This window comes from Carya illinoinensis, chromosome 1 (assembly GCF_018687715.1).
Source record: "Carya illinoinensis cultivar Pawnee chromosome 1, C.illinoinensisPawnee_v1, whole genome shotgun sequence".
Classification (NCBI taxonomy): domain Eukaryota; kingdom Viridiplantae; phylum Streptophyta; class Magnoliopsida; order Fagales; family Juglandaceae; genus Carya; species Carya illinoinensis.
Genome location: NC_056752.1, coordinates 26,881,675 through 26,907,007, shown reverse-complemented (window position 1 = coordinate 26,907,007; position 25,333 = coordinate 26,881,675). Strand labels below are relative to the sequence as shown.

At 36.7% G+C, this 25,333-nt stretch overlaps 1 protein-coding gene across 3 annotated transcripts; it reads right to left on the bottom strand.

Moving 5' to 3' along the window:
* Nucleotides 1-4,989: 4,989 nt before the first annotated feature.
* Nucleotides 4,990-25,333, bottom strand: LOC122314349 (inositol transporter 1). Of its 3 annotated transcripts, none has more exons than XM_043129891.1 (7): nt 24,672-25,333; nt 21,834-21,904; nt 21,134-21,469; nt 19,198-19,305; nt 18,923-19,108; nt 17,038-17,691; nt 4,990-5,271 (listed from the first exon to the last, which is right to left on the bottom strand). In XM_043129891.1, the coding sequence occupies exons 1-6, from the start codon at nt 24,811-24,813 to the stop codon at nt 17,038-17,040; spliced, it is 1,497 nt and encodes a 498-aa protein (XP_042985825.1). In that variant the 5' UTR covers nt 24,814-25,333; the 3' UTR covers nt 4,990-5,271. The 3 variants fall into 3 exon arrangements, with proteins under 3 accessions (XP_042985825.1, XP_042985816.1, XP_042985808.1); XM_043129882.1 differs by lacking the exon at nt 4,990-5,271 and adding an exon at nt 16,653-16,894; XM_043129874.1 differs by lacking the exon at nt 4,990-5,271 and having other exon boundaries at nt 16,653-17,691.

Genomic DNA, 25,333 nt, shown 5'->3' with positions numbered 1-25,333 from the left:
AAAATCTATTGTTAAAATGTTGTTTACTCTATGGTAAACAACCATTTTTAAAATTAGTTACAGTAATTTTTAAAAATGTAACATTATCTACCAGAGTTTTTCAACAAAAGCTTCCCTTTTTTTTTTGGAAAATGAATTTTCTGCTTTTTGTGTTTTTTCTTTACATGCTCAAAGCACTTCTTGGAGAAATCCTTTTTTATATAAAAAAAAAGCTACGCAGCAGCCACTATTTGCTGCATCCATTGCATGCATGATGTGGCCTAAGCAAATTGACAAATTTCTCCCTGTAACAACTGCACGTTCCCTCTCTCTGATTTCACCGATTTGAAATCCGAAGCACCCATCCTCTCCATAGCCTCCAGGTGCTAGGTATAAATCTCTGTCATCTCCCCGTGAACCTTCATCTTCATCAGTTTTTCATCTCCCCCTTGGCATGTCATCCTGATGAAGTTTGCACCTCAAAGATTTTGGTGGCCCTCAGACCCCCCATAGTGAACTGATGCGAAGCCCTCAGATATCCTTAGACTCGTGCTTCATCTACACCCTCCCTTCTTCCTCATCGGCTCATCCCTTGATCCTCTGTTCCAGATCCTCGGCGAGAGGACTCGACACAATGATTTGAAAAAAACCCACCAAATCTGTGGCGAGAAACAGGTAATGCATTGACAAACCCATTAATGTTATTCAAATTTTTCTTTTAAAAACATCATTTTTCCATCTAATTCTAGATTTGACACCGTGCATCTTTTTGGCTCTATGATTCTAGGATTTAATGTTCTTTAAATGCTTTTGGCTCGTGCAATGAAGAAGAATACCAATCCGTTATTTTTTCAGATCCAAGTATTCCAATGAATCTTGTGACTGATATCTTTCTTTTGGTGTTGGAGGCTTAGCTGAATTACATAGAAAACTTGGATATGTTAGTGAGTTGTAGAAAATACTTTCTTGAAGTTAATGGTTACTGGTGATGATCTTTAAACTCAGATATGTTTTATCATGTTTTTAAACTCAGATATAGCTAAAGTGAGTTGTAGAAAATGGAGGGCATTATAAATATAAATATATATTCTAAAACTTATATATGATGGGAATTATAAACTGTGGGGTGTCGAAACCAATTAAAGATGCATGCATATGACATATAAGAAAGAAAATAGGTGGTTCATGGAGGGAAAAGTAGCAAAAATTATGTCAAAGAAGGTGTAGAACTTATCTGAAAGAGAGAAAATAAAAAGAAGATTAAACAAATAATAGTAATTATGTGTAGGTCTACTTTTGGTGTTTAGATTCTAATGCATCAATTACATAAAGCTTGTACAGTTGGTTAAAGTGCGTGCATGCATGCTTAATGAACCTGTTTAAAGTGCTTATGTTGGTCCCAAATTGGAAATAATTAAGGGTCCTCTCTCTCTCTCTCGTCTTCTCTTTTAGTAGTCTTTTAGTAGTCTAGTAATTAGCTTGTCTCCTTTACAAATCTGAACATGAAAGGATTCGATCTGTTTTAATATTTACAAATCTCAACCTGTGATTCATTTATTAGAATAAGGCATGACATCAACCTAATCATCATCGTCTGTAATTGATAATTTTACATTGGAAATATCAAGTTGTTGGTGTGGTTCGAAAGCACCACTAAAGACGTCACACACTAAGAAAAATTTTGGAATAAAATTTTTTACATGCCCAATTGTTTGTACTGTATGCAGGGAGAAGCGAGGAAGTGTGAATTTTTAGTTTGGGCAGATATATTTCACCTGCTAGAGGATAACATTCGTGTAAGAGGGAATAAAGTTTGAAAGATGTGGGATTACATACTCACGCGCGAGTATGAAGTTTCAAAAAGGTGAGATAATGTACGAGAGAGAGAGAGAGAGAGAGAGAGAGAGAGAGAGAGAGAGAGAGAGAGAGAGAGAGAGAGAGAGAGAGAGAGAACTCAAAGAGAAAATAATTGTATTTGTACTGAGTTGTCACATTTGTAGTAGTTTTATTTGGTTCAGATAAATTGTATGTAAATAGCTCGTTGTATGGAGTAAATAATTTTTGAATGAATTAACTGTAAAGATATTTTTCAAGTGTTTTGGTTATGACGAGCAAAATGGGGTCTCTGTTGTATGACATTCAAAATTGTGTATGAAAATGTTGATTCACTAAATGTGGATGTTTTTTGGACTTGTCTTTTTACCTGGCTTGTTATCCTTTTTATCCATTATTTTCTGTACCTAGATTTTGTTCAAGGTCTCCCTTTTAGTCTGTCATTGGGTTCATCACAAATATCTTCTTGCCCTTATCCCTTGTAGTTGTATGGTTTTGTTTCTAATAGTCGTATCACCTTTTAGATTCTATATTGAGACAAAGGATATGTGTATTTTGGAATCCTAATCCCATTTGGACAATGTTCAAACTCTTATTTTATTGATATTTTTGAGCTTTTCTCTGTTCCATGTCAATTAGGGAGAAAAAAGAGGAAAAAGAGATACAGAATCATAGAGATGAGCTTTCAATTGTGTCATAGGGGAACAACAGTATCATGAACACTTGTACAGAGAGGAGTTAGAGACACATTTCATGTAAGCCCACGCTCGAATTTTCCCTCCCCTTCACTGTTTTCATTTTGACAGCTTTTCTCTCTCCCTCTCTTACAATTTTCTCTCAAAGCTTTCTCTCCGTTTCTTTGCAAAATAAAAAAGGCCAATCAGTAGTGTTTCTTTTGGTCTTTATAGTATATGCCATCTAAAAGTTGAGTCACATCGACTTTTCAAAATATAGAGTTACTTTTAATTCTTTTAGTCCCTATTAGTTATACTCATAGGGGCCTTTTTAGTATTTGCAGAAATTGCCACTAAAAAGCTGGCCGTGTAACCTCTTGTAAAAGACTTAAAACTTTCTAATATTTTTCACTAAAAATGACCATATTTCTTTTGGAATGGGCTTACTAGCATGGGCTTCTTTAATTTTTAGTTAAGTCAACCACCTTTGATTTTAAATTGAGCTTGATTTACCATATTTTAGCAACTGTTTGAATGTTTTAAGTGGGTCACTTTCTTAAATTGAGCCTTGGACTTACTTATTTTTAAAGGATTTTAATCATATTTTAAAAAGTATTCTTTTATATTATTTTTAGCCTATTATTTTAGTTAATATTCTAATTGACCTTTAACTAGATTTTAATAAAATTATTAAGATATATGTTCACTCAAAATATTAAGTAATATGATATGAGTTTTGAATAATATTATTATATAATAATCTTAGTGTAATTCAATTATCTCTATATATGATTTTTTAAGTATTTAGAATGCTACGACACGTCTTTTAAGAAAAGTTAGTGACAATTAGTACCTCGTATAGATCACAAGCTGCAACACAAACTTGTAGAAACAGCACTAAGAGATAATTAGTATGATCATATGATTGTATGTGTGCTGTAAACTTTCTAATGGTATATGAAAATATGATGTTTGTCTATGCTACGCTACGAGCTAAGTCAAGGTTAGACTCATTTCACGATCTTTGATGAATAATGACACATTATACTTGTATGAATGATTTTAAAATCATATGGAAGCCATGAAATGTTCATGTAATAATTTAAGTCAAGTATGCCATGTAATAAAATAGCCAGATTATGTATGCCATGTTCATATAGTACCTAGATCATGTATGACATATTCATGTAGTGATTAAATCATATATGCTATGTAATGTCATGAAGTATTTAGATCAAGTATGTTATGAATAGTTCATATGGAACTCAAATCATGTATACCATGGAATATTTATATTTAGATCATATTATGCCATGTACAAGAATATGTCCTGTCATACTATGCCATGTACAAGGATATACCATGTTATGCTATGCCACTTACAAGTATATGCTATGCTAGAAATGTTCATGATATTAAATAAGTTCTCATGCATTAAGAAAGATAATATGTATAAGGGTGATACGAACCTAAACGTGTTTACCACAAGTTATGTTAAGATGGTGCCACGGACTTAAGCGTGGTTCATCATATGTTAAGTGAAACATTGACTTAAACGTGTTTCACTTCAAGTTATATTAAAGATGACACAAATCTAAGTGTGTTCATCACAAGATACATTAAGGATGACATGGAGCTAACCGTATTCATTACAAGATATGTTAAGGATGACACGGATCTAAACGTGTTCATCACAAGTTATGTTCAGGATGACACGGAGCTAAGTGTATTCACCACAAGTTATGATAAAAGGTGTCATAGACCTAAGCATGGTTTACTATATATTAAGTGAAACATGGACCTAAGCTTGTTTTACTCTATGATATGTTAAAGGGTGACACGGACCTAAACGTGTTCACCACAAGTTATGATAAGTGGTGCCACAGACCTAAACATGGTTCACCTTATGTTAAGTAAAACACGGACTCAAGCATATTTTACTCCATGTTATGACAAGTTATGGGTGCCACGGACTCAAACGTGGTTCACCATATACTAAGTGAGTGAAAGACAAGATAAACAAGTAATTCATGCATTAGTTATGTGTTTGCCATAGTTATGTATATTTTCGCTCATGTTGATGATAAATAGACATACTATGAGAATCTGTGAATGATATATGTTTATTTGAAGAGTCTTTCAAAAACTAGGTCTAAGTTAAATTATATTTTACAGTATGATGTGCTATTTACTAAGTATTCGACTCATTTTTCTTGTTTGTTTCTTTGTTTTCTTCTACGTTTAACTGTCACAAATGATGATTGTAAGGACGTAAAGCTGGAGGACTAAGAGTATATCTAGTACAAGGACTTAGTTTTCTTTTATGATCTTTGGATAAAAAGTTACACGTAGATTTAGTTAATGTTTTTATTTTACGTTTTCAGTTTCATGTTTCAAAAACAGTTATGTTCAGTTTAGTTCATGTTTTCAATAAATGAGGTATTTCAAGATATGAATCTCTTAACCAGCCATTATATTATGTACGTTAGTAATATCTTTATCATATGGGAACGGAGTGTTACATTTCATCAACTAATAAATAAAGTGATGATTTTTTACAAGTAATTAAGGTCTCACAACAACTGTATTGTTTTACAATTAATAAATAGATACATTTCATAAACTATTCGGCTCGACATCAACCTTCGCATCTCTCAAGACTCTTTGTTCAAAACAAATAAGACTCTTTTGTACAAAACAAATTTACTGCATTGATGATGAACTATCCTCTCTCAACTCTAAGATGTGAAATAGGAATGCCATCCAGAATTTGTTTATGACTTTTCTGCAAGAAAATAAGGAGGATGTTAGTATATATAGTTCAAAACTTCAACTAAAATTGAGAGATGTTCAAGAAATAGTTTGGATGATCTAATTAATTAGGAATGACAAAAAATAGATGGAGATTAGCGTTTATCTTTTAGTTGAATAAACAATATGGAAGATAAATGGGTAAGAAAACAATTGACAAGGTATCTAAAGAAACTATGACAGACAGTGATTTGGAAACAAAAAGGCAAAAAAAATATGCCATCTTCAAGTGGTTCCTAAAGAATCAAACAATGACATGAAAACAACAATGTTTTCTGAGATAAGCACCAAAACACTCTACTCCAGAACAAGTCTTGCACAAAAATCTACTCCTTCAAAACAAGACAAAATAGTATAAAGTCCTAAAACCTATCAAAATCCTTTCCATGAATACAAAAAGAATGTTGCTTGCTGCATTGGATAATAGAAATTCAATAATCAGAATGAAAAATCCTTTTCCTTGATGAGAGAAATTACTCTAATGGCAGTAGAATATTTAGGATTGAGTAATATATCGCACAAGAAAAATAAAACATATAGAATTAGCCTCGGAAATAGCAAAAGTAATATACGTGGAATAAGATGGCTTGATGCACAAGAAAAATGAGCTATAAGAACTGAACCTAGCTAAACACGTAACCAATAAAATTCTAAAATCAAAATACAACCTCAAACATGCCACCCCCCCCCCCCCCCCCCCCCCCCCCCCCCCAAACAAAAAAATCAAAAGCTCTCCTATTTCTATCATTTACACACAATCAAATGGAAGGAAAGACATTTCTTTAGAAAGTAGCCAGAGAACTGTCCAAACTTTGCAAGGCCAAAAGCCTAGAAACCCACTAACAAGGGTAATTTTGATCCAAACCTTGCCCTGCTAATTATACTTCATGGTATTCTAAATTTCACAGGTTCACATTATCCATGTACTAGCAAGTTTATATTAACCCATCAACACCCAAAGAGCACGCATTTCCCAGCCACATATCGCTTACAAATTAATAGAAGAGTCTTAAAACGCTCTTTAAACCACCAAATCATCTGACATTTCCAGGCATTTGATGACTCTAAGGTCACCTTTGATGACTAGTTATGTGATCTGATTTTATACAAAGAGCTAGCTAGCTATGCGCTATCAATTGTGATGATCATAAATGCACTGTTCTATTTATACCATTTTCTTTATTTACATTTTAGATTCTGTATTAAGTGTGAGAGTTTAATGTTCATTTTTTTTCTTTTGCCATCATGTGCTTCGCCTTTAATCTGGATGAAGACATTCTCACGTTTAGTGTGATGGAGGAAGAGGAAGATGCAATGGCACCCAGGCCTTCGACGTCAACTTCACAATCATTAATGACGCCTCAAAATACATATAGAAATCCAAACGTCTACCATGTGAGTAGGCATGTTGATGTCTATTTTGTTTTTAATAAAGTGTGTTTGACGTGCTCATCAATCTAAGTAATTGCATAATTGTAGCATCAATTTGATGTAAATATGCCCTACCCTTCGCTGAGTAATCTAGAGGACTTTTGGCAAGTTTTCCAGGTATTGCATCTCCTAATTTCTTAACCAATATCCAACAATTAACATGTTTATTTGTTTTATCTCATTGTAATTTTTCCTAACAACACCCATGGTTAATAATTTTGTTGATATATGCAGTACCCTCCGTCATCGAGTAATCCAAAGGAATTTAGGCATGAATTTTTAGAATTTTCTACATTTGAAGAAAATGTTGGATGTGCATTTTCTTATGTTGCTGATGGTATTACACTTTTATTTGCTTGGACTTTTATGACACTAATATTGAATTGATGCTAATTCATCCCTATGTTCCATCTTTATGTTTCCATCTTTAGAAATTTTATTTAACATAGATAATGATTTAGAGAGTACCACTGTTGTCCCGGATGATTCAGTATGGGTTGAATTCGAGAGTGAGAAAGAGCTTGTGGCCTACTATAAGCAATATGCCAAACAAGAGGGATTTGGTATAAGGACATAGAGGACAAAGAAAGATTATGATGGGAGGCCTGTGTATATTACTATTAGGTGTGCCCATAGCAGAAAATTCCAACCTAAGGGTAGTAATATCTTGAAGCCACAGCCAACAACTAAAATTGATTGTAAGGCAAAAATAAATGCGACATTGAACAAGAATGACAAATGGGTTGTCATCACCATTCAAAATACTCACAACCACATTACTGTGAGCCCCAAGAAGACAAGACTCTTGCGATCTCACAAGTATCTAGATGAATACAGTCAAAAGATTTTCGACTTGAATGATAGAGCTGGTATCTGAATGAACAAGAATTATTATTCTCTTATCGTAGACGCAAAGGGATTTGAAAATCTAGATTTTCAAGAGAAAGATTGTTGGAATTACATTAGCAAGGCTAAACATTTAAGGTTGGGTAAAGGAGGTGATGACGCACTTAATGAGTATTTCCAAAGAATGAGAAATCAAAATGATGGTTTCATTTTTGACATTGACGTTAATGATGAGGGAAGGTTACGGAATATCTTTTAGGCTTATGCACGAAGTCGAGCAACCTATGAGTATTTTGGAGACGTTGTAACCTTCAATACAACGTACCTAACAAACCAATACGGGGTGCTTTTTGTTCCATTTGTTGGTGTTAACCACCATGGGCAGTCCATACTACTAGGGGTGGGGTCACTGTCAAACTAGGATACACATACCTTTATTTAGTTGTTTCAAATGTGGTTGTATTGCATGAATGGTCGAGCGCCCAAAGCCATCATAACTGACCAAGATTGGGCAATAAAGAACGCAACTGCAATTGTATTTCTGGAAACCCGCCATAGATATTGTCTATGGCATATCATGCGCAAACTTCCAAAGAAGTTAGGTCTCACTCCCAATTCAACACAGGGTTAAAGACCTCCATTTATGCTACTTTGTATAATTCACAGACCTGCACGAAATTTTAGGAGAGATGGGGTCAACTACTTGATAAGTATGATCTCAAAGGCAATAATTGGCTCTAATCCTTATACAATGCAAGGACTTTTTGGGTTCCGGTTTACTTGAATGATGTATTCTGGACTGGTATGAGCACCACACAATGTTTAGAAAGCATGAATGCTTTTTTTGACTGATATGTCCATTCCGGTACAACATTGAAAGAATTTATCGACCAATTCGATAATGCTCTACGAAAGAAGGTTGAGGTGGAGATAACAGCTGACTTGAACTCTAGCAACCAAACAATCCCCTATATTTTCCCTTTCAACTTTGAGAAGCAGTTTTATAAAAGGTATACACAAATAGAAAGTTTAAAGAGTTCCAATAAGAGGTGATGGGCCTAATGTATTGTAATTACATACTGGTAAGCAAGCAAAGGTGCATTTCAACTTTTGATATATTGGATAAAATATCTTTTGATAACTGTATCAAAACAGTCCACTACACACTTTACTATAACGAAAAGGAGTGTAAGTTAAAATGCACTTGTGCATTATTTGAGATGGGGGGATTTTATGTAGACATGGACTTAGAGTTTTTCAGTTCAAGAGGATTAATGTGCTACCAGATAATATATATTAGATCGTTGGAGGAAGGAAGAGAAGAGGAGATACACATTGATCCAAAGTAGTTATGATGACTATCGAGCTAGTGGAGACGCATGGAGGTATGAGATGGTGGTTAAAAGATGCATGAAATTAGCAACAAAAATACCCCAAATGATTAGCGTGTCAATGCATTCCTGCGAATAGTTGATGAGTTTGATTTGAAAGGTGACGATGTAACATTTAGGTCGAAATATTAGTTAATGAAGGTCGGACTGAACGTAGTCGCTGATAAGGATAAAAAGATATTAAACCCCCACGTGGTCCAAGGGAAAGGGAGACCCCCAAGTATGGAAAAAGATGGCAACAAAGAGAAAGAAAAAAAACAGGTAATAATTTTAATGTACTAGATAGTCCATAAAATTCTAATTATTGTTTTAATTTTGTTTCCTAATTTAGACCTGCAAGAAAATATTTGATGATGAAACACCATTGGGTGACATACCGGGAGCTCAACTTGAGCAAAACAATATTGTCCATCAATCAATGCCATCGGGAGATGAGGTCTTTATTTCTTGTTCTACCTCTTGTCTTTGCTTACCTGTGACTTTTCCAAATTTTTTATTTAGTATGTTGAATATGCATGATTGAAATGTTAAATTATATTTGTTTTATTTTAGATGTGTGAACATCTTGATGTGCTGTAATGATGGAGATTTTTGTACATTTTGGAGATATTTTGTGGAGATTTTGTGATCATAGAGATTTTGTAAAGTGTGATATGAAGATTGTGTTGTTTTGATGGTGGGAGATTTTGTGGAGGGTTTTTGGTAGCATGAGCCGACTGGTCTACATGCAAAGGGTGATTTCGGAATCTTGTCAGAATACAAGTAGTAAATAACTGATATGATATTGGATCTACTACGTGATAAGCTTCTCGAAACTATATCACTTAGAGGTAAGTTATTGCCGTGCCTGTTCTGCTTTAAAATTTGTCATCTGATGTGCTGTGCTCAAAAAATACTAGTAATGCATTCAGGCAAATTTGTTAGTAGTAAGTTCCATGTTGGAGCTCGAGTTTAGCATCTAAATGTCCTTTTGAACCTAATATTAAACTTTGGCGATGCTCTCCTTCAAGATCTTTTAGCCATGTACACACCCAACAAATTTACCATGCAAACATGTAAGGAAAACTTAGAAATAAGAGGAAAATTAATTCTCTATTAGACTCCATCTTATTTTTTATTTTGCTCAACATCTTCTTATTCTTGCCTCACCCTCTTGATTAGATAGGGGGAAAAATGGAGGATTAGGGAAGCAATTGGAGATTTATTAGCCCCTCCTCTCATACTTGTTTAACTAGGAAAAATTTGAATTGGACTCGGGTATTACGCATTTCTGACTACTTTGGATTTCTTGTTCATGCATATTTCTTGATGCTGAATATTTTGCTCTCTTGCTTTTTCCATTCCCATGATTTTAATGAACTATCAATTGGATTTTATTAGTTTCCCAATCTGTGTAAACTTTATACATAGGAAAATACATATGATTCTTCGATGGTCAGTGAAATATATCAATGTAATCTTTTAAGTCATGCATGATGATGATTTCTATAATAGCTTTGGTTGTGACTTTTATTTTTGCTTCAACCACAACTTTGGGCATGAATATTATTTTCACTTACACCACATTTTATAATTTTTAGAATCATGACTTTAGAATGAACATTAAAAGAAAGATGATCAATGTCCTTGCAAATGTTTTAGCTTCCTTATATTCCAAACAATTTGGCCTCTCTACCAGAGATGAGCTGGTTGACACTACTCACAATGTCTCAAGATGGTAGAAAAGAAGGAATGGGGGAGGGTGCTGGAATTATCCTTTGGAAAAGGTAAGGAGGTTTCAGCGTATCCTTTTCCTTCCATTGCATTGGACTAGGGAAAATTTGAATTGGACTCGGTCATTATGCATTTTTGACTACTTGGGATTTCTTGTTCATGCATATTTCTTGATGTTGAATATTTTGCTCTCTTGTTTTTCCATTCCCATGATTTTAATGAACCATCAATTGGATTTCATTAGTTTCCCCATCTGTGTAAACTTTATACAATGCTGTGATGCTTATCTCAATTTCTTTTAGTTCTGTCATTTACCATCATTTTATCTCTTTATTTCATATAAGACAATTTCTGTTACACTGCTAGCACTACATGTAAGGAGAAGGAAATGGACGAGCCATTCAGACAAACATTATCAGAATATTCTAGACTTTTGGAGGAAGGGTTGCCTCGAACAGACCCATGGCTATGAATGAATGAGTTTTTCCCTTTCTTCCATTGCTTATCGGTTTTCCAGTCTTTCTCTTACAGTTGTGTTGTCTTGATTTCGGTGGTTATAGTCCATTGTAGTCCAGGGAGTACTTAATATTTGGTATCCAGAGCCTTCATCCTGATGGCAGAGAATACACGCTCCAGGCAGCAGCAAGATGCACTCCAGCGGCAGGTTGAGTCACAGGAAGCAGCCATGCAAGATGTCAATGGCAGGTTAGATCAAATAAATGAAACAGTGACCCAACTTAATGATATGCTAAGAACAATAATCCAACATCAGAATGAACATGCCAATAGACACCTCATGGGTCGTGAGGAAGACCACTTTCTTAATAGGGGCTTAAATACAAGGGGGGTCTGTTTGGATTTTCCCCACTTTGAGGGGGATAACCCAGCTGGTTGGGTTTTTAAAGCTACACAATATTTTGATTTTTATCAAACACCTCCTGCACAAAGGTTGTTAATGGCCTCTCATAATATGGCGGGCAAGGCTTTGGTTTGGTACCAAGATGGTGTTGAATCAGGCCAATTTACATCATGGAAAACTTTTGTGAGATCTTTGCTAATGCATTTCGGACCAACAGCATACGATGACCCTATGGAGGCCCTCACACACCTCAAACAAACCTCATCAGTAGCTGCCTATAAATCACAGTTTGAAGCCTTGTCAAATCGCTTAAGGGGTTTGTCCGAACATCATAAGCTCAGTTGCCTTATGAGCAGATTAAAGGATGAGATTTGTTTACCTATACGGATGCTCAACCCCATTAATATGGGCGCTGCTTTTGGCTTGGCCAAGATACAAGAGGAATACCTCTCAACTGCAAGAAACATTTCCAGATCTGGGTTTGCCCAAACTAGAAATTTTCAATTGTTTGGCCAACCGGGGGACACCACTTCTAGAAACTCTTGCTACATTCCTCCCAAGAGAAAAATCCAATCAGCCGCAATGGATGAAAAGCACCGGAAGGGCCTTTGCTATCACTGCGACGAAAAATGGAATCCAACTCACATATGCAAAGCCCCAAGAGTCTATGTAATGCAGGCCAAGGAGGAAGGCCAGGTAGATGGGACTGTATTGGAAGAAGAACATGCGCTGGGTGTAACTAAGTTGGGGGGAACTTCAGCAACAGCACCACTAGAACCAGTGGAAAAAGAACCGAAGATATCACTCAATGCCATTTTTGGCACTCCAGGGAATAATACCATGCGGCGGCTCCTAGGAAGAATCGGTCCAACAAGTGGTCATCCTAATCGATTCAGGGAGCACTCACAACTTTATTGATACATCAGTAGCAGAGAAGGCGAAGCTCGAGGTAGATACAACCCAACAGCTGAAAGTTCGAATAGCTAATGGCGACATCATCCAAACTGAAGGTTACTGCAGTAGTGTGAGAACCAACCTGCAAGGTACACAAATTAACCCCTCTTTTTATGTTTTATCTTTGCAGGTTTGCAACATTGTCTTGGGAGTGAGTTGGTTGATGACGTTGGGCCCTATTATTTGGGATTTTTCTACTTTAACAATGTTGTTCGAATATGAGGGGAAGAAAATTTGTTTGAAGGGGCTGAGCCCTTCTGGGTTATCTTTGGAGGGTAGTCATAAAGCCCTCTTACAATCCTTAAGGCGTGGGCGGGGAATATTATTACAACTGGTATGTAATACGCTGGATAACCAGCCTATTACAGTCCCTTAGGAGGTTCAGGAGATTCTGGATGACTTTCAGCAAGTTTTTGTGACACCTAAAGGGTTACCCCCCTTTAGAGCTCATGACCACAGAATCATCTTAAAAGAAGGCGCTCAACCTATTTCAACCAGACCATACCGTTACCCGCATTATCAAAGGCTGAGATAGAGAAAATCATTTCTGAATTACTCTCTACTGGGGTAATACGACCCAGTAACAGTCCTTTTTCATCACCAGTTTTGTTAGTAAGGAAGGCGGATGGTAGTTAGCTTCTTTGTGTGGATTATAGGGCATTGAACATGGAGACAGTTAAGGACAAGTTTCTCATTCCTGTCATTGACGAGCTATTGGATGAATTATATGGTTCAATAGTTTTTTCTAAGCTGGATTTGCACTTGGGTTATCGCCAAATCAAAGTCGCCCCGGAAGACGTATCTAAGACAGCTTTTAGAACACACGAGGGTCACTACGAGCTCCTCGTAATGCCTTTGGGTTGACCAACGCCCCATCCACTTTTCAGGGCCTTATGAACACCATATTTCGTCCATTTTTGAGACAATTTGTGCTTATATTTTTCGACAACATTCTGGTTTATAGCAGGTCCTGGAAGGAACACTTGGGTCACCTTCATCAGGTTTTGGAGGTGCTGAACAGCCACAAACTTTATGCTAATATGTCAAAATGCAAATTCAGGTTACAAGAGATTAACTGCTTGGGGCATGTGATCAATTCAGAGGGAGTTAAAGCTGATGCTTTGAAAGTGGCAGCAATGCTGGATTGGCCAACACCCACTAGCCTGAAATCTCTCCGTGGGTTTTTGGGCTTAACGGGCTATTATCTTAAGTTCATCAAACACTATGGCTTAATTGCAGCCCCACTCACCCAGTTGCTTAAGAAAAATGCATTCATATGGACTGAAGATGCAAAGAAGGCTTTTTGGGAGCTCCAACAGGCTGTTTCCGAGCCCCCAGTCCTAAGGCTACCAGATTTTTCACACCCTTTCACTATTGAATGTGATGCAAGTGGAAAGGGTGTCGGTGCTGTTCTAATGCAATTCAACCAGCCCATTGCCTTCATGAGCAAAGCTTTAAAAGGAAAGGCCCTACTACTTTCCACCTATGAGAAGGAATTTTTCACGGTGGTTACAGCAATTCAGAAATGGAGACCTTATTTATTGGGCTAGTCCTTCATCATTAAGACAGACCAGCAAGCCTTGAAATATATTCTGGAGCAAAGAGTGGCCACGGTAACTCAGCAGAAATGGCTCACCAAATTACTCAGCTATGACTTCACCATTTCGTATAAGAAAGGGAAAGAGAATAAGGTAGCCGCTGGAAGACCAGCTTAACCCAGCGGGAGTGCTGGCCATGATTTTTCTCCCTAACCCTGAATGGATTGAGGATCTAAAAGCCAGTTATAGAGACACAGTGGAAATGGTGGATCTAATTACCAGAATTTCTAATAGCTCAAACCCACCAAAGGGCTTCCAGTTAAAACAGGGCTTGTTGATCAAGAAGGGCAGAATTGTAATTGTTCTTGACTCTGATTTTAAGACCAAAATCTTGCACTATATTCACACGGACCCCTTAGCGGGGCATTCCGGGTACCTAAAAACGTACCAAAGGGCCAAAAGGGATTTCCTATGGAAAGGCATGAAGCGCGACATTAAGAAGCTGGTGCAAGAATGCCTAGTGTGCCAAGCTAATAAGAACGAGACGACTCACCCAGTAGGGTTACTACAACCCCTGCCCATTCCACAGCAGCCATGGACAGACATTTCAATGGACTTCATTGAAGGGTTGTCGAAGTCAAAGGGGTTTGAGGTGATATTGGTAGTGGTTGATTGCCTCACCAAATTTGGGCATTTCATACCCGTGAGCCACCCGTACACGGCTTCCACGCTGGCTGAATTGTTCATGAATAATGTGTTTAAGTAGCATGGACTACCTAAGTCTATCGTATCTGACAGGGACCCAGTCTTTATGAGTAGTTTTGGAAGGCTCTTTTTACCTTCCAAGGGTCATCAGTCAATTATAGCTCAGCCTATCATCCCCAGAGTGACGGCCAAACTGAAGCTCTTAACAAGTGTTTGGAGGGATATCTCAGGTGCTATGCAGGACAGAAACCAACTAAATGGACATAGTGGCTAACCCTAGCCGAATGGTGGTATAACACGTCTTATCATGCATCTACTAAACTCACCCTTTTGAATCTGTGTATGGCTACCCCCTCCCCCACTCCTTTCTTATGTGCCAGGTACATCAACTAATGATTCAGTTGACCAATTACTATGCAAAAGGGAACAGACCCTTCAATTACTCAAGCAAAATTTACAACAAGCACAGCATCGCATGAAACATTATGCAGATAAGAAACGAGTGGAAAGACAATTTTCAGAGGGTGACTGGGTGTACCTGCGCCTACAACCCTACCAGCAAAAATCCATAGCCACCAAACGCAACCTAAAGCTTTCATCGAGATGGTACGGACCTTTCCTAGCCATGAAGAGGATCGGAACGGTGGCGTACCGCCTGGATTTGCCCACCACTACATGGATCCACCCCACCTTTCACGTTTCATGCTTGAAGAAAAAAGTGGGTGCCCACGTTCAGCCTCTGTCGACACTTCCTCCCGTCAATACCCATGGGGAAGTCCTTCCAGAGCCTGAGAGCATCCTTGATCGCTACATGCGACGCCACAGGAACAGACCCCTCACCAAGATCCTGGTGAAATGGAATGGGTTACTCACCGAAGACAGTACCTAGGAAAATCTGTGGAAGCTTAGGCACCTCTACCCGCACCTTGTGGGCAAGGTGCTCTAAGAGGGGAGAATTGTAAGGGACCCCTCCGATCGGCAGGATGGAGGACAACCAGGGGGAGTAACCGAGAGGGTTGAGCATGGACCGAGGGAGCTGAAGATCGAAGGGGATGAAGTGATCTGAAGCACTTTAATTGTCTGCTGCAGGACGACGTCGTTTGGGGAGCCAGACGCATCATTAGACATAGGAGACCCGCATGCACGAACCTAGATGAAGCATTGCATTTCATTTATATGAAACGCAGCATTTGGGGAATGCTGTGATGCTTATCTCATTTTCTTTTAGTTCTGTCATTTACCATCATTTTGTCTCTTTATTTCATATAAGACAATTTCTGTTACACTGCTAGCACTACATGTAAGGAGAAGGGAATGGACGAGCCATTCAGACAAACATTATCAGAATATTCTAGACTTTTGGAGGAAGGGTTGCCTCGAACAGACCCATGGCTATGAATGAATGAGCTGTTCCCTTTCTTCCATTGCTTCTCAATTTTTCAATCTTTCTCTTACAATTGTGTTGTCTTGATTTCAGTGGTTATAGTCCATTGTAGTCCAGGGAGTACTTAACACATAATTTATTGTGAACATACACAACTCAAATCAATATCATTGCAGATTTACCTTCTTAACAGAATTGATTAAGAGTCTATTAACAAGCTTTGTTAATGTTCACGTTAAGCTAGGGTAGCGGTCCCGCACCAAATGGAGTGGCAGATCAACCATGCGGTGGCTAGTTGCGCCCCAAATGGGGTGGGTTGCTACCAGCTGCCATGAACGAACCACCCCTTGGAGGGAGGAAACCACCACCCTTTTTATCAATTTGAATTTATATATCTTTTGTTTTTATTTTTTGATGGGTTTGATTCAGTGTTGAAGCTAATGTTGGTGTAAAAGACCAAATTAACACCAGTCCTGATTACAGTTAAATTCTTATGCTCAATGGTGAAGAATTATTATCCACTAATGCAAGATGTTTTGTGGGGCAACTAAAGATATATTTATCATAACAGTTTCAGATAACCTGGAATTATAATCAGGTTTACAAGACAATCTAGATTCTCTAGTAACACCATCTCTCATTGGAAACAATGCACAGTTTTATGTAAAAACAGAGAACACAAACCCAGGGCAGTTTCATTCTGGCTTATATCTCAAAAAGTGCCTAAATGCAAATCTGCCCAGCCAATGGTGCCCTAGAATATATAAGGCTAGAGGCTGCAAGGAACAGATTCAAAGTCATAAGAGCATTTTAATGCATAACCATATATGTGAATATAAAAGGTTAAATACTAGAGTTGTCTTTGACAAGATACAGGGTAGGACCACTGCTATTAAAACAAGCAGAACGGTCGCCATACCTAGGATTCATTACCCTGCTCAAGAAGTCTTTCTGCATCTTGTCCATCTCTGCCCCAAGCCCTCTCCTTCCAGATTTTCTCCACTTCCTCAAATGTCAATCCCTTTGTTTCCGGTACATATGCAATCACAAATACGAATGCAACTGCAGCTATGCCAGCAAGAATCAAGAAAGTCGCCCCAGTCCCGGCAGCTTCAGCAAGTGAAAGAAAACTCTGAGCAACGATTAGATTCGAAATCCAATTCACAGTTGCTGCCATACCCCCACACATTCCACGATAGGCTTCAGGATATATCTCTGAGTTCACAGTCCAAGGCACGGGCCCCATTCCAGGTGAGAAGAAACCAATGTAGAGGGCTAACCCTAAAACTGCAATCCATCCATAGAGTGCATTTGTAGAATTTGATGATTCAGCAAAAAATGCTCCAGAAAGGATAAGAAGGGATACAAATACACCAGATAAGCTGGTGAGGGCCAACTTTTTCCGTCCAACATGGTCGATAAGGTAAATGCCTAGAATTGTCCCAGCAGCATTCATACCAGCAACAATGAGTGACAGGAGAATAGCCAACTGGTTGGATTCAAAGCCAGCCATCTGGACAATTGTTGGGCTGTAGTACATGACTGTGTTGATACCAGTAAACTGCTGAAATGCCTGGCATACAACTTTTTGTCACTATGGCCATAATTTCTACAGTGAAGAGAGGTTCAATAATTTCTACATTTATAAAAGAACACAAAAGTACACATAACTAGGTCCAAATGCATTGCTCCTACGTAGTTAGGGCATTCTTTGTACTGAACATGGCTTTGCCTATTCTTTAATTAATATACTTTGTTAACTTATCAAAAAATTAAAAAACTAGGTCCAAATGCATTTTCATGATACATGTAATGTGTCTACAAGTGAAAAAAATGAACAAACATGTATCCAACAACCAGTAAAAGGTCCCATACTTTCTACATTTATAAGAGAACACAAAAGTACACATAACTAGGTCCAAATGCATTTTCATGATACGTGTAATGTGTCTACAAGTGAAAAAAATGAACAAACATGTATCCAACAACCAGCAAAGGTTCAGTTATGTGTATGAAGAAACCTTTTCCAGCAGTTTAACCAAAAATCCATGCCCGTTAAGCACATGCTGGTATTGTGAAGTTGTCAAGTGAGTTCTTCCATGAATTCACCAACCATATCAAGAAAAAATAATAGGAAATTGACAATTTTTATTTCACGTTAATTACATTTTCATCCATGAACTACCACCCAATCCTTAATTACCCCAATAAATTTGACTCGATACAACGCATAACCCATTTTAATAATTTGGCATTAATTGGCCCCATCTGTTAAAAATAGCCACAATAGATTTGTTTGTAACTTTATTGTTTACTTATCCAAAAGATAAAATTATTAAAAAAAAAAACAATAGATTTGTGTGTGTGAAGCTTTTTAATATTACATGAAGGTAATTTTGTCTTTTCTAATGGGATGACAGTTTGTGTGTGTGTGTGTGTTGAAGCTTTGTAATGGTACTTGAAGGTAATTTTGTCTTTTCAATGGGAGTTATGGGAGAAAATGTAATAACCCTTTTACTTATCTTTCAACGCTAAATATGCTGTTGTTAAATTCTCGAAGATGCCCCTAATTAAGAGCTCGTATGAACTCAAAAATTTTGTTCCGTCATGTATAACTATGACTGCAAGAGACCTCTATGCAAATGGGGGAAGAAAAGCAAGCCTGCATCTTTATCACATATAATGATGACGAAAACCTGCAAGCTTGGTATTTGTAGACTGGATGTCGATAGGATGTTAATCCTAACACAATGACAAAAGCATATATGGAAGCATGAATATTTTCTACTAGCATATTGTCTTACCTGTAGTCCAGCCCCAGCCAGAAACGCAAGCCTGATTTCTTTTGTTTTAAAAACATCCAAGTATCTGACTTTACTCCGATTCTGGCGCTCTTGCTCTAATTGATCGGTAAGGTAGTCAATTTCATCCTCTAGGCGAGCGAAGTTGTAAATTTTAGAAAGCACGTCAATAGCTTTGGATCTATCATCCTGAATGTAAGATACAAGAAGTAAATATGATTTATTGATACAGGAAACTGAGCTTGTAAGAAACTTTCGCATGATTATTTGGTCTGTACCTTCATAAAAAGCCATCGGGGGGACTCTGGCATAAATAACATAAGAGAGAACTGAATGACAGCTGGGATACCTGAAACTCCAAGCATCCATCGCCATGTCCCAGGGACCTGCCCAAGCATTATTAACATGTTAGAGAACCTGATGTAAGTAATGAAAACCTTTGCAAAAAGAAAATGTAAGTGTCTAAAATGCTCACAAACTGAAAATCATCTCACGACCTAACCAACAATTAACTGATCCTCCCCAAGCCCCCCATAACATCAAAAGCTCACGGCCAAGTTCCCCAGCTAAGTAGCAAGGAAGAAACTCTGAATTCATTTTATAATCGAAAGTATCTAAAGTGTAGAGATTCAAGAACCACTGCTATTCTACTGTACTCATTGTAAGTTACTAGCAACATTTTTTTTTTTTTTTGGTGGGGGAGAGGGGTGGGGGGGAGCTTCGTAAAGGGCAATACTATTAAGTCTTTCAACTGTCACTTTTACTGTACTTGAGAATCTAGTAGATAACCTCAGGCAACAGGATACAAGAACAACTTCTGCCTTTACAAGAGTGGAACTTAAAATTCAGAAATAGCGACATCAACTTTTTCTTTTTTCCTTCAAGAATGAAATTTTTTCACACAAAATATACAAGAAGCTTCTCTCTGAAAGGTTTATTACTTATTTTTTCATTTTATATAAATGAGCAACAAAAGTCTCTGAAAACATACTTCCAACTGTAATTTCTTAGTCAATTTCATTGTCTTTTCCAGAAACAGGACACAAAAGAACCAAATAAAAATTGAAAATTTATAAACCAGCAAACAGATGTCACAGATTATAAATGACGTGGCACAAGAATCAGGGAAGATAGTGTCAACTACTGTGGCATGCAACTTCAGTTGAAAGGAAAAAAAAAAACAGCAACACGCACTGTAAAACAATAGCACCATGCATCATCTAAATTAAGCAGGAAAGAACAAAAGAGATTCCTTCAGTGATGTTACTCGGTACGAAATCTTAAAATAGAAAGCCCAAAATTCTATCTAGATGCTTCCCCTTCATCACTGCAAATTCAGAACTTCTTCCAGCAAAGTATCTGTAATAAGCAAGAACGTAACATCCCTGCAATAAATTTGGTGTCAAAAGAAGTATAATCACCCCAGCAATTTATTACTCAAAACCCATTTGAGAATTAGTTTCAACAACAGCTATTCCTCTCACTGATGGTTTCAAAGAAGAAACGCCGAACCAAGAAAAGTGGAAATTCAAAAACTCAACATCTCACGATTATAATTACTAATTCCTTAGAGTACGATTTTGTGGTTCTTCAATCTCTTATTGAATCAAAAGAATCCTCACCTGCTATTTCAGATTCTATGCAAACCCGGGTGCAAATTAAATCATTTGGTCCAAGAATACAGCTACCTATACGAGTTCTAAAAAACGTAAGCATTATATCACAAACATACAATTCAATAGTAAGATCCCTCGATCAGGAAAAAAAAAAGGGTACAAGAACCAATCTATCAATTTAATATCTAGTTAAATTTCATAAAACTGCAAATAAATTTGAAATCTTCTTAATGATTTGGTCTGAAGCTGTTTATACCCTCATACAAGTTCATTTATGTCTAATATATGGGTTGAAGTTTTACCTAAGAATAAGCAGGGTTCAATGTTTTTAATTTTTCATGCATCATCAGTACTACAGCTTCTTTAGGTTCACTCAAAAAATCACTCGTGGTATCCGGGCGGTCCGGGGGGGACCACCACGGCTCCTCTCTTCTCGAGAATCCAAATGGTTGAGGAAAGAAATTGGCATCTCTACAAGCCTATAAAAACTAAGTACAGCATTTTATTGGTTGGTAGACATATTTCCATCCAGAAATATGCATATAATTAAATACTGCATGATGGTTACAATAAAATGGAAATGAAAATTAAGCCTAACCTCTGTAAAAGCAAGATTTACAAGGTAGGAAATAAATTGTCCACCAGTTATCATAAGAACATTTGTGCTCACTAGTCCTCCCCTTATTTCTGATGGTGATGCTTCTGCAATATATACAGGAGCAGTGACAGATGCTACACCAACACCCAGGCCAACAAGAAGCCGTCCCAATATAAGAACATATGGATCTGGTGCAGCAGCCATGACAACTGATCCAAGAGCAAACACTATATCTGCAATAAGAGTAGCCTTCTTACGTCCATAATAATCATTTATCCAACCCCCTGCTGCCGCTCCAATAATTGCACCAACCAATGCCATGCTGACAATTGTTTCCTGCCACATCAAAAACACTGAATATCTCAAGAAAAAACAGTTTGCAATAAACTGCTTGCTTTACAGTTAGGAAATGCGAAGAAGAAAGAAAGAAGAAAGAGAGCAAGTGTAAAGCTCCGTATGTTCCAACTAAAAAGATTGGCCTCAAACTCTATTCTTCAATCAACCGAAAAAACATCTACACATACAACTACACTGCTATCACTTCCACATATATACCAACAGCAATCCTGGCGGGGGACTAATAAAACTTCTACACATCCTCACATTCTTGTTTCCTCCTTTTCCACACCCAACCAAGTGCTACACCAAGAAATTCATATTTTCTTAACTCATATAGATTACAGCACTGCGAAGCTGGTACCTGCAAGAAACTGCTCTCTTTCACCGCCTCAAAATCATCTTTAATATACAGAAGAGCCCCAGATATCACACCTGCAATCAACATTCACAATAGGTAACATTTACACGAAGATCAAAAAGCAACAAACGATAAAGAAAATCAAAACCTGAATAACTAAAGAGAACCAAGATATACTATAGCAAATTTCAAATGAAATTCATACATTTAAAAAAAAAAATAAACCAAGAATGAGAACTTTAATCCTGAGAAACATCCTTGGAATTATGTGGCACATACTTCTTTGCCAACCTCACTACTATCTTTTATCCTTCATTCCTTGTGTTATAGTTTGGTAAAAAGTAGCTTTGAATGCTGATTTAAATAGGAAGGGGATTACAAAGGTAAAGCATAATTCAAGGATGCCAAGCAAAGATCAATTAACAAACACCATCGGCATTGGATTATATCCTATATGGTAATCTTGAAAGGAAATTATGATGGCCAAAGTACAACTCTAATTGAAAGGTTTTCCCAATCACAGGAAAATTTCCCAATTAAGGAAAAGAAAATGCATGACAATCTCTAATGACGCTAAGGGAATATATGCATGTAATATTTTCTTGAGAATTTTGGAAATATTCAAAGAGTTTTTAAAGATGGGGTTTATGGGGCTTGTAAAAGTGGTGCAACCCATCAAAAATAAATTTGGATTGATAAAGTTGCAATGGAGATGTTTTCATTGAAATTTGAGAAAGTGGTGGGACCCATTGAAAATATGAAGGGAAGAAAATTTTGTGACTTTTATAGTTTTGTGAAATTTATTTTAGTTTTTGCTTGTTACAGAAATCGAGGTAACATGTTTTGATGATTGAGTTTGTTTTGGAATAATGATGTCTAGTTGAGTATGGTAAACTTTTGAAAAATTGTGATTCCCAAACATGAACTAATTCTAGTTCTAGACTAGAAAATCATTCATAACAAGTTGCTTAAGGAGATTGAATAACCTAAGGTTGCATCATATCATATGACAGATAAGAAAAAGAGATTGTCATGAGAGAGAAGATAAAAGTATATATCCAGAAATATTTGCCAGAAAAATGAGCTCTTATAATGATAATTGGTAGTTACTTTCAGCATAAACCCTGATGAAAGACTCAACCTCTAAACTTGTGAGTATCTGATATCAGTTTACCATAGAGACAGAGCCAAGTTGGGGATTCCCCTCCCAAAAAAATTGAAAAAAGTTCCCAGAGGAATCTGGATAAAGATACAAAAAAAATTCTTTGGGGCCCTTCTATAAAATTTGTAAAATATCTCGACCTTTCTAAAAAATATGAAAAAACTGTTCTAACTTGATTTGGGCTTGGTAAAAAATAATTCAACTTTTTCAAATCCCCAAATAAAAATAATATTAAAAAATTATATTCTAACCCTCTTTCAACTTTATAATTTTTTATTCAACTTTTTCTCTCTCATTTTCTAAACATTAAAAATCTTAACAAAAACTATTTCACTATTATTCACAAATTATCTCACTATTATTCATTGATTTCTCATCTCATCTTTGTAACCAAACGAGGCTTTAGAGGGCATCAAAATTGAATTATGTGGAGAACAAAAGCCAAAATGTATACGTATAATACATGCATACATTACACATATACAAAATCGTCACAGAAGCCGGATATCTAACTTCATCACTGGATAGGCATGAAAGCAAACATTTAAATTTATCCATCGAAAGAGAATTAAGGTATCATACATACATATGCATGTGCACATATCCATAAAAATAAATAGGATGTTACAGTGAATCATTTATTTCACTTAAAAAAATAATTAAAATTTTGCAGTCAAGCCAAAAATAAATTACAGACAAGCATATTTGCTGCGACCTCCTAGTTTTACTTGACCAAAACAAAAAAATAAAAAAATCACATCCGAGCACATGTATGTAGAACATTTATGCTGGTATATATAATGTATGATATCTATACAGCACATCTCTATAAAAATATGATATCTGTCTTGCTATGATATCACTATACTCATCATGCTTTCTATCAATATGCGCGAGCACTAGCATTGGTTTCATTAAAAGCCAATGCATCTTCAAATTTGATGAATTTACTTAAAATGAACCTGTATTGGATTCATTAAAGGGGCATTTGAGAAGCTTTGAGCTATAGTATTTCTTGCTCTTTCTTTAAATTTGAAGGTCTAGTATTCCACCTTCAAACTAATATTTTATTCTAATTTTAATGGATCATGGTTTTATTTTATTTTATTCGAAATTAGTTGGGAATCAATTATTTAAGTACTAAATTAAACTATTAATGTCCATATGGTTAGTATAATTACAAAATATGAAGAAAAAAAATTAAAAATATTATTATTAAAAAAATAATATTATATTATTATTTTGATTAATCTAATGGCTAATCTAATGTGAAATTATAGATATGAAAGTTTTGGATTTATAAAAAATTTATACTTTTTATCAAATTTTGAAGATAAATTTGATGGGTCCAATAGGCGTTATACTCAAATCATCTTAATAGCTAGAGCGGGATGCTACTATCGTCATGCCGCAAAGAGTACCAATCACCACAGAAACCCTTCTCTCCTATTTGTCGAAGAACAGTAAAATGTAAACATAGGCAAGTATAATCTCTAATCACAAATTCCTCAAAACTTAACATGGACGCCCACCAATGCACAGTATGATCGACGGTAGGCATACATTTCTTTTAAAAAAAAAAAAAAGAAGTAAATTAATCTTTCAAACAATTTTGTTTTTTTTTGTTTTTCTAGAAAGATCATGCAGACGCCATATAGTGCAATCAATATTTCGGTCACCTGTGTCGTAGCCGAAGAGCAATCCACCTATTCCGGCCGTCACAGTCAATCCCAGCACATAAAGGTTCTTGAAATAAGACATTTTCCTCTCCGGGTACAAGTCCAAGTACCCAGAGCTCCCCGGCAAGGACTCTATCGTCATTTTCGCCAAAATCTTCCCACAAGTGCAGTCACAAATTTCAGAAATTGATCAGAGTTCTGAACTGAAAGGCTGAAAACCCGGACCTATTACCCCTGACGAATCTCTATTTCTCTTGCAACTTCAACAAAATCAGCGATCCAAACGACGAGAACTAGAATGATTGGTACAAGATCAACAAAATTATTGACGGAGATGAAAGTTAGGCGCCGATCCTGCTGCAGAACTTGGGGGCTGTACGGAACCGCCGCTGCCTTGAAATTGCAGGAAATGAGAAACTAAAAGCAACCACGAGAGGGTAAAGCCAAGTATTTCTAAGGGCTAGGAAGCTCGGAATCCTGCAAGTGCAAAGCTTTTGCTCTCGATATAGATGAAAACTAATAGACAATACTTATTAAAAAGATTTATCGAGAAAAATGTGATAATTTTTCCTTCAGTTTCTTCTCTCTTTCCTTCGTTTCCCTTTCGCTTCCCGTGAAACTCGTGAGAAAGAGAGCATTAGGTGAAAAAGAGAGTGATGACT

Bases quoted from the DNA above. Each gene is read 5' to 3' on its own strand.
- LOC122314349 (XM_043129891.1), bottom strand. From the start codon at position 24,813: ATGACGATAGAGTCCTTGCCGGGGAGCTCTGGGTACTTGGACTTGTAC. The intron at 21,905-24,671 runs GTGACCGAAATA...TGTTGATTGCAG, and splicing joins GCTCTTCGGCTACGACACAG to GTGTGATATCTGGGGCTCTT. The intron at 19,306-21,133 runs GTTAGGCTTAAT...ATGCTTGGGCAG, and splicing joins TAAATCTTGCTTTTACAGAG to GTCCCTGGGACATGGCGATG.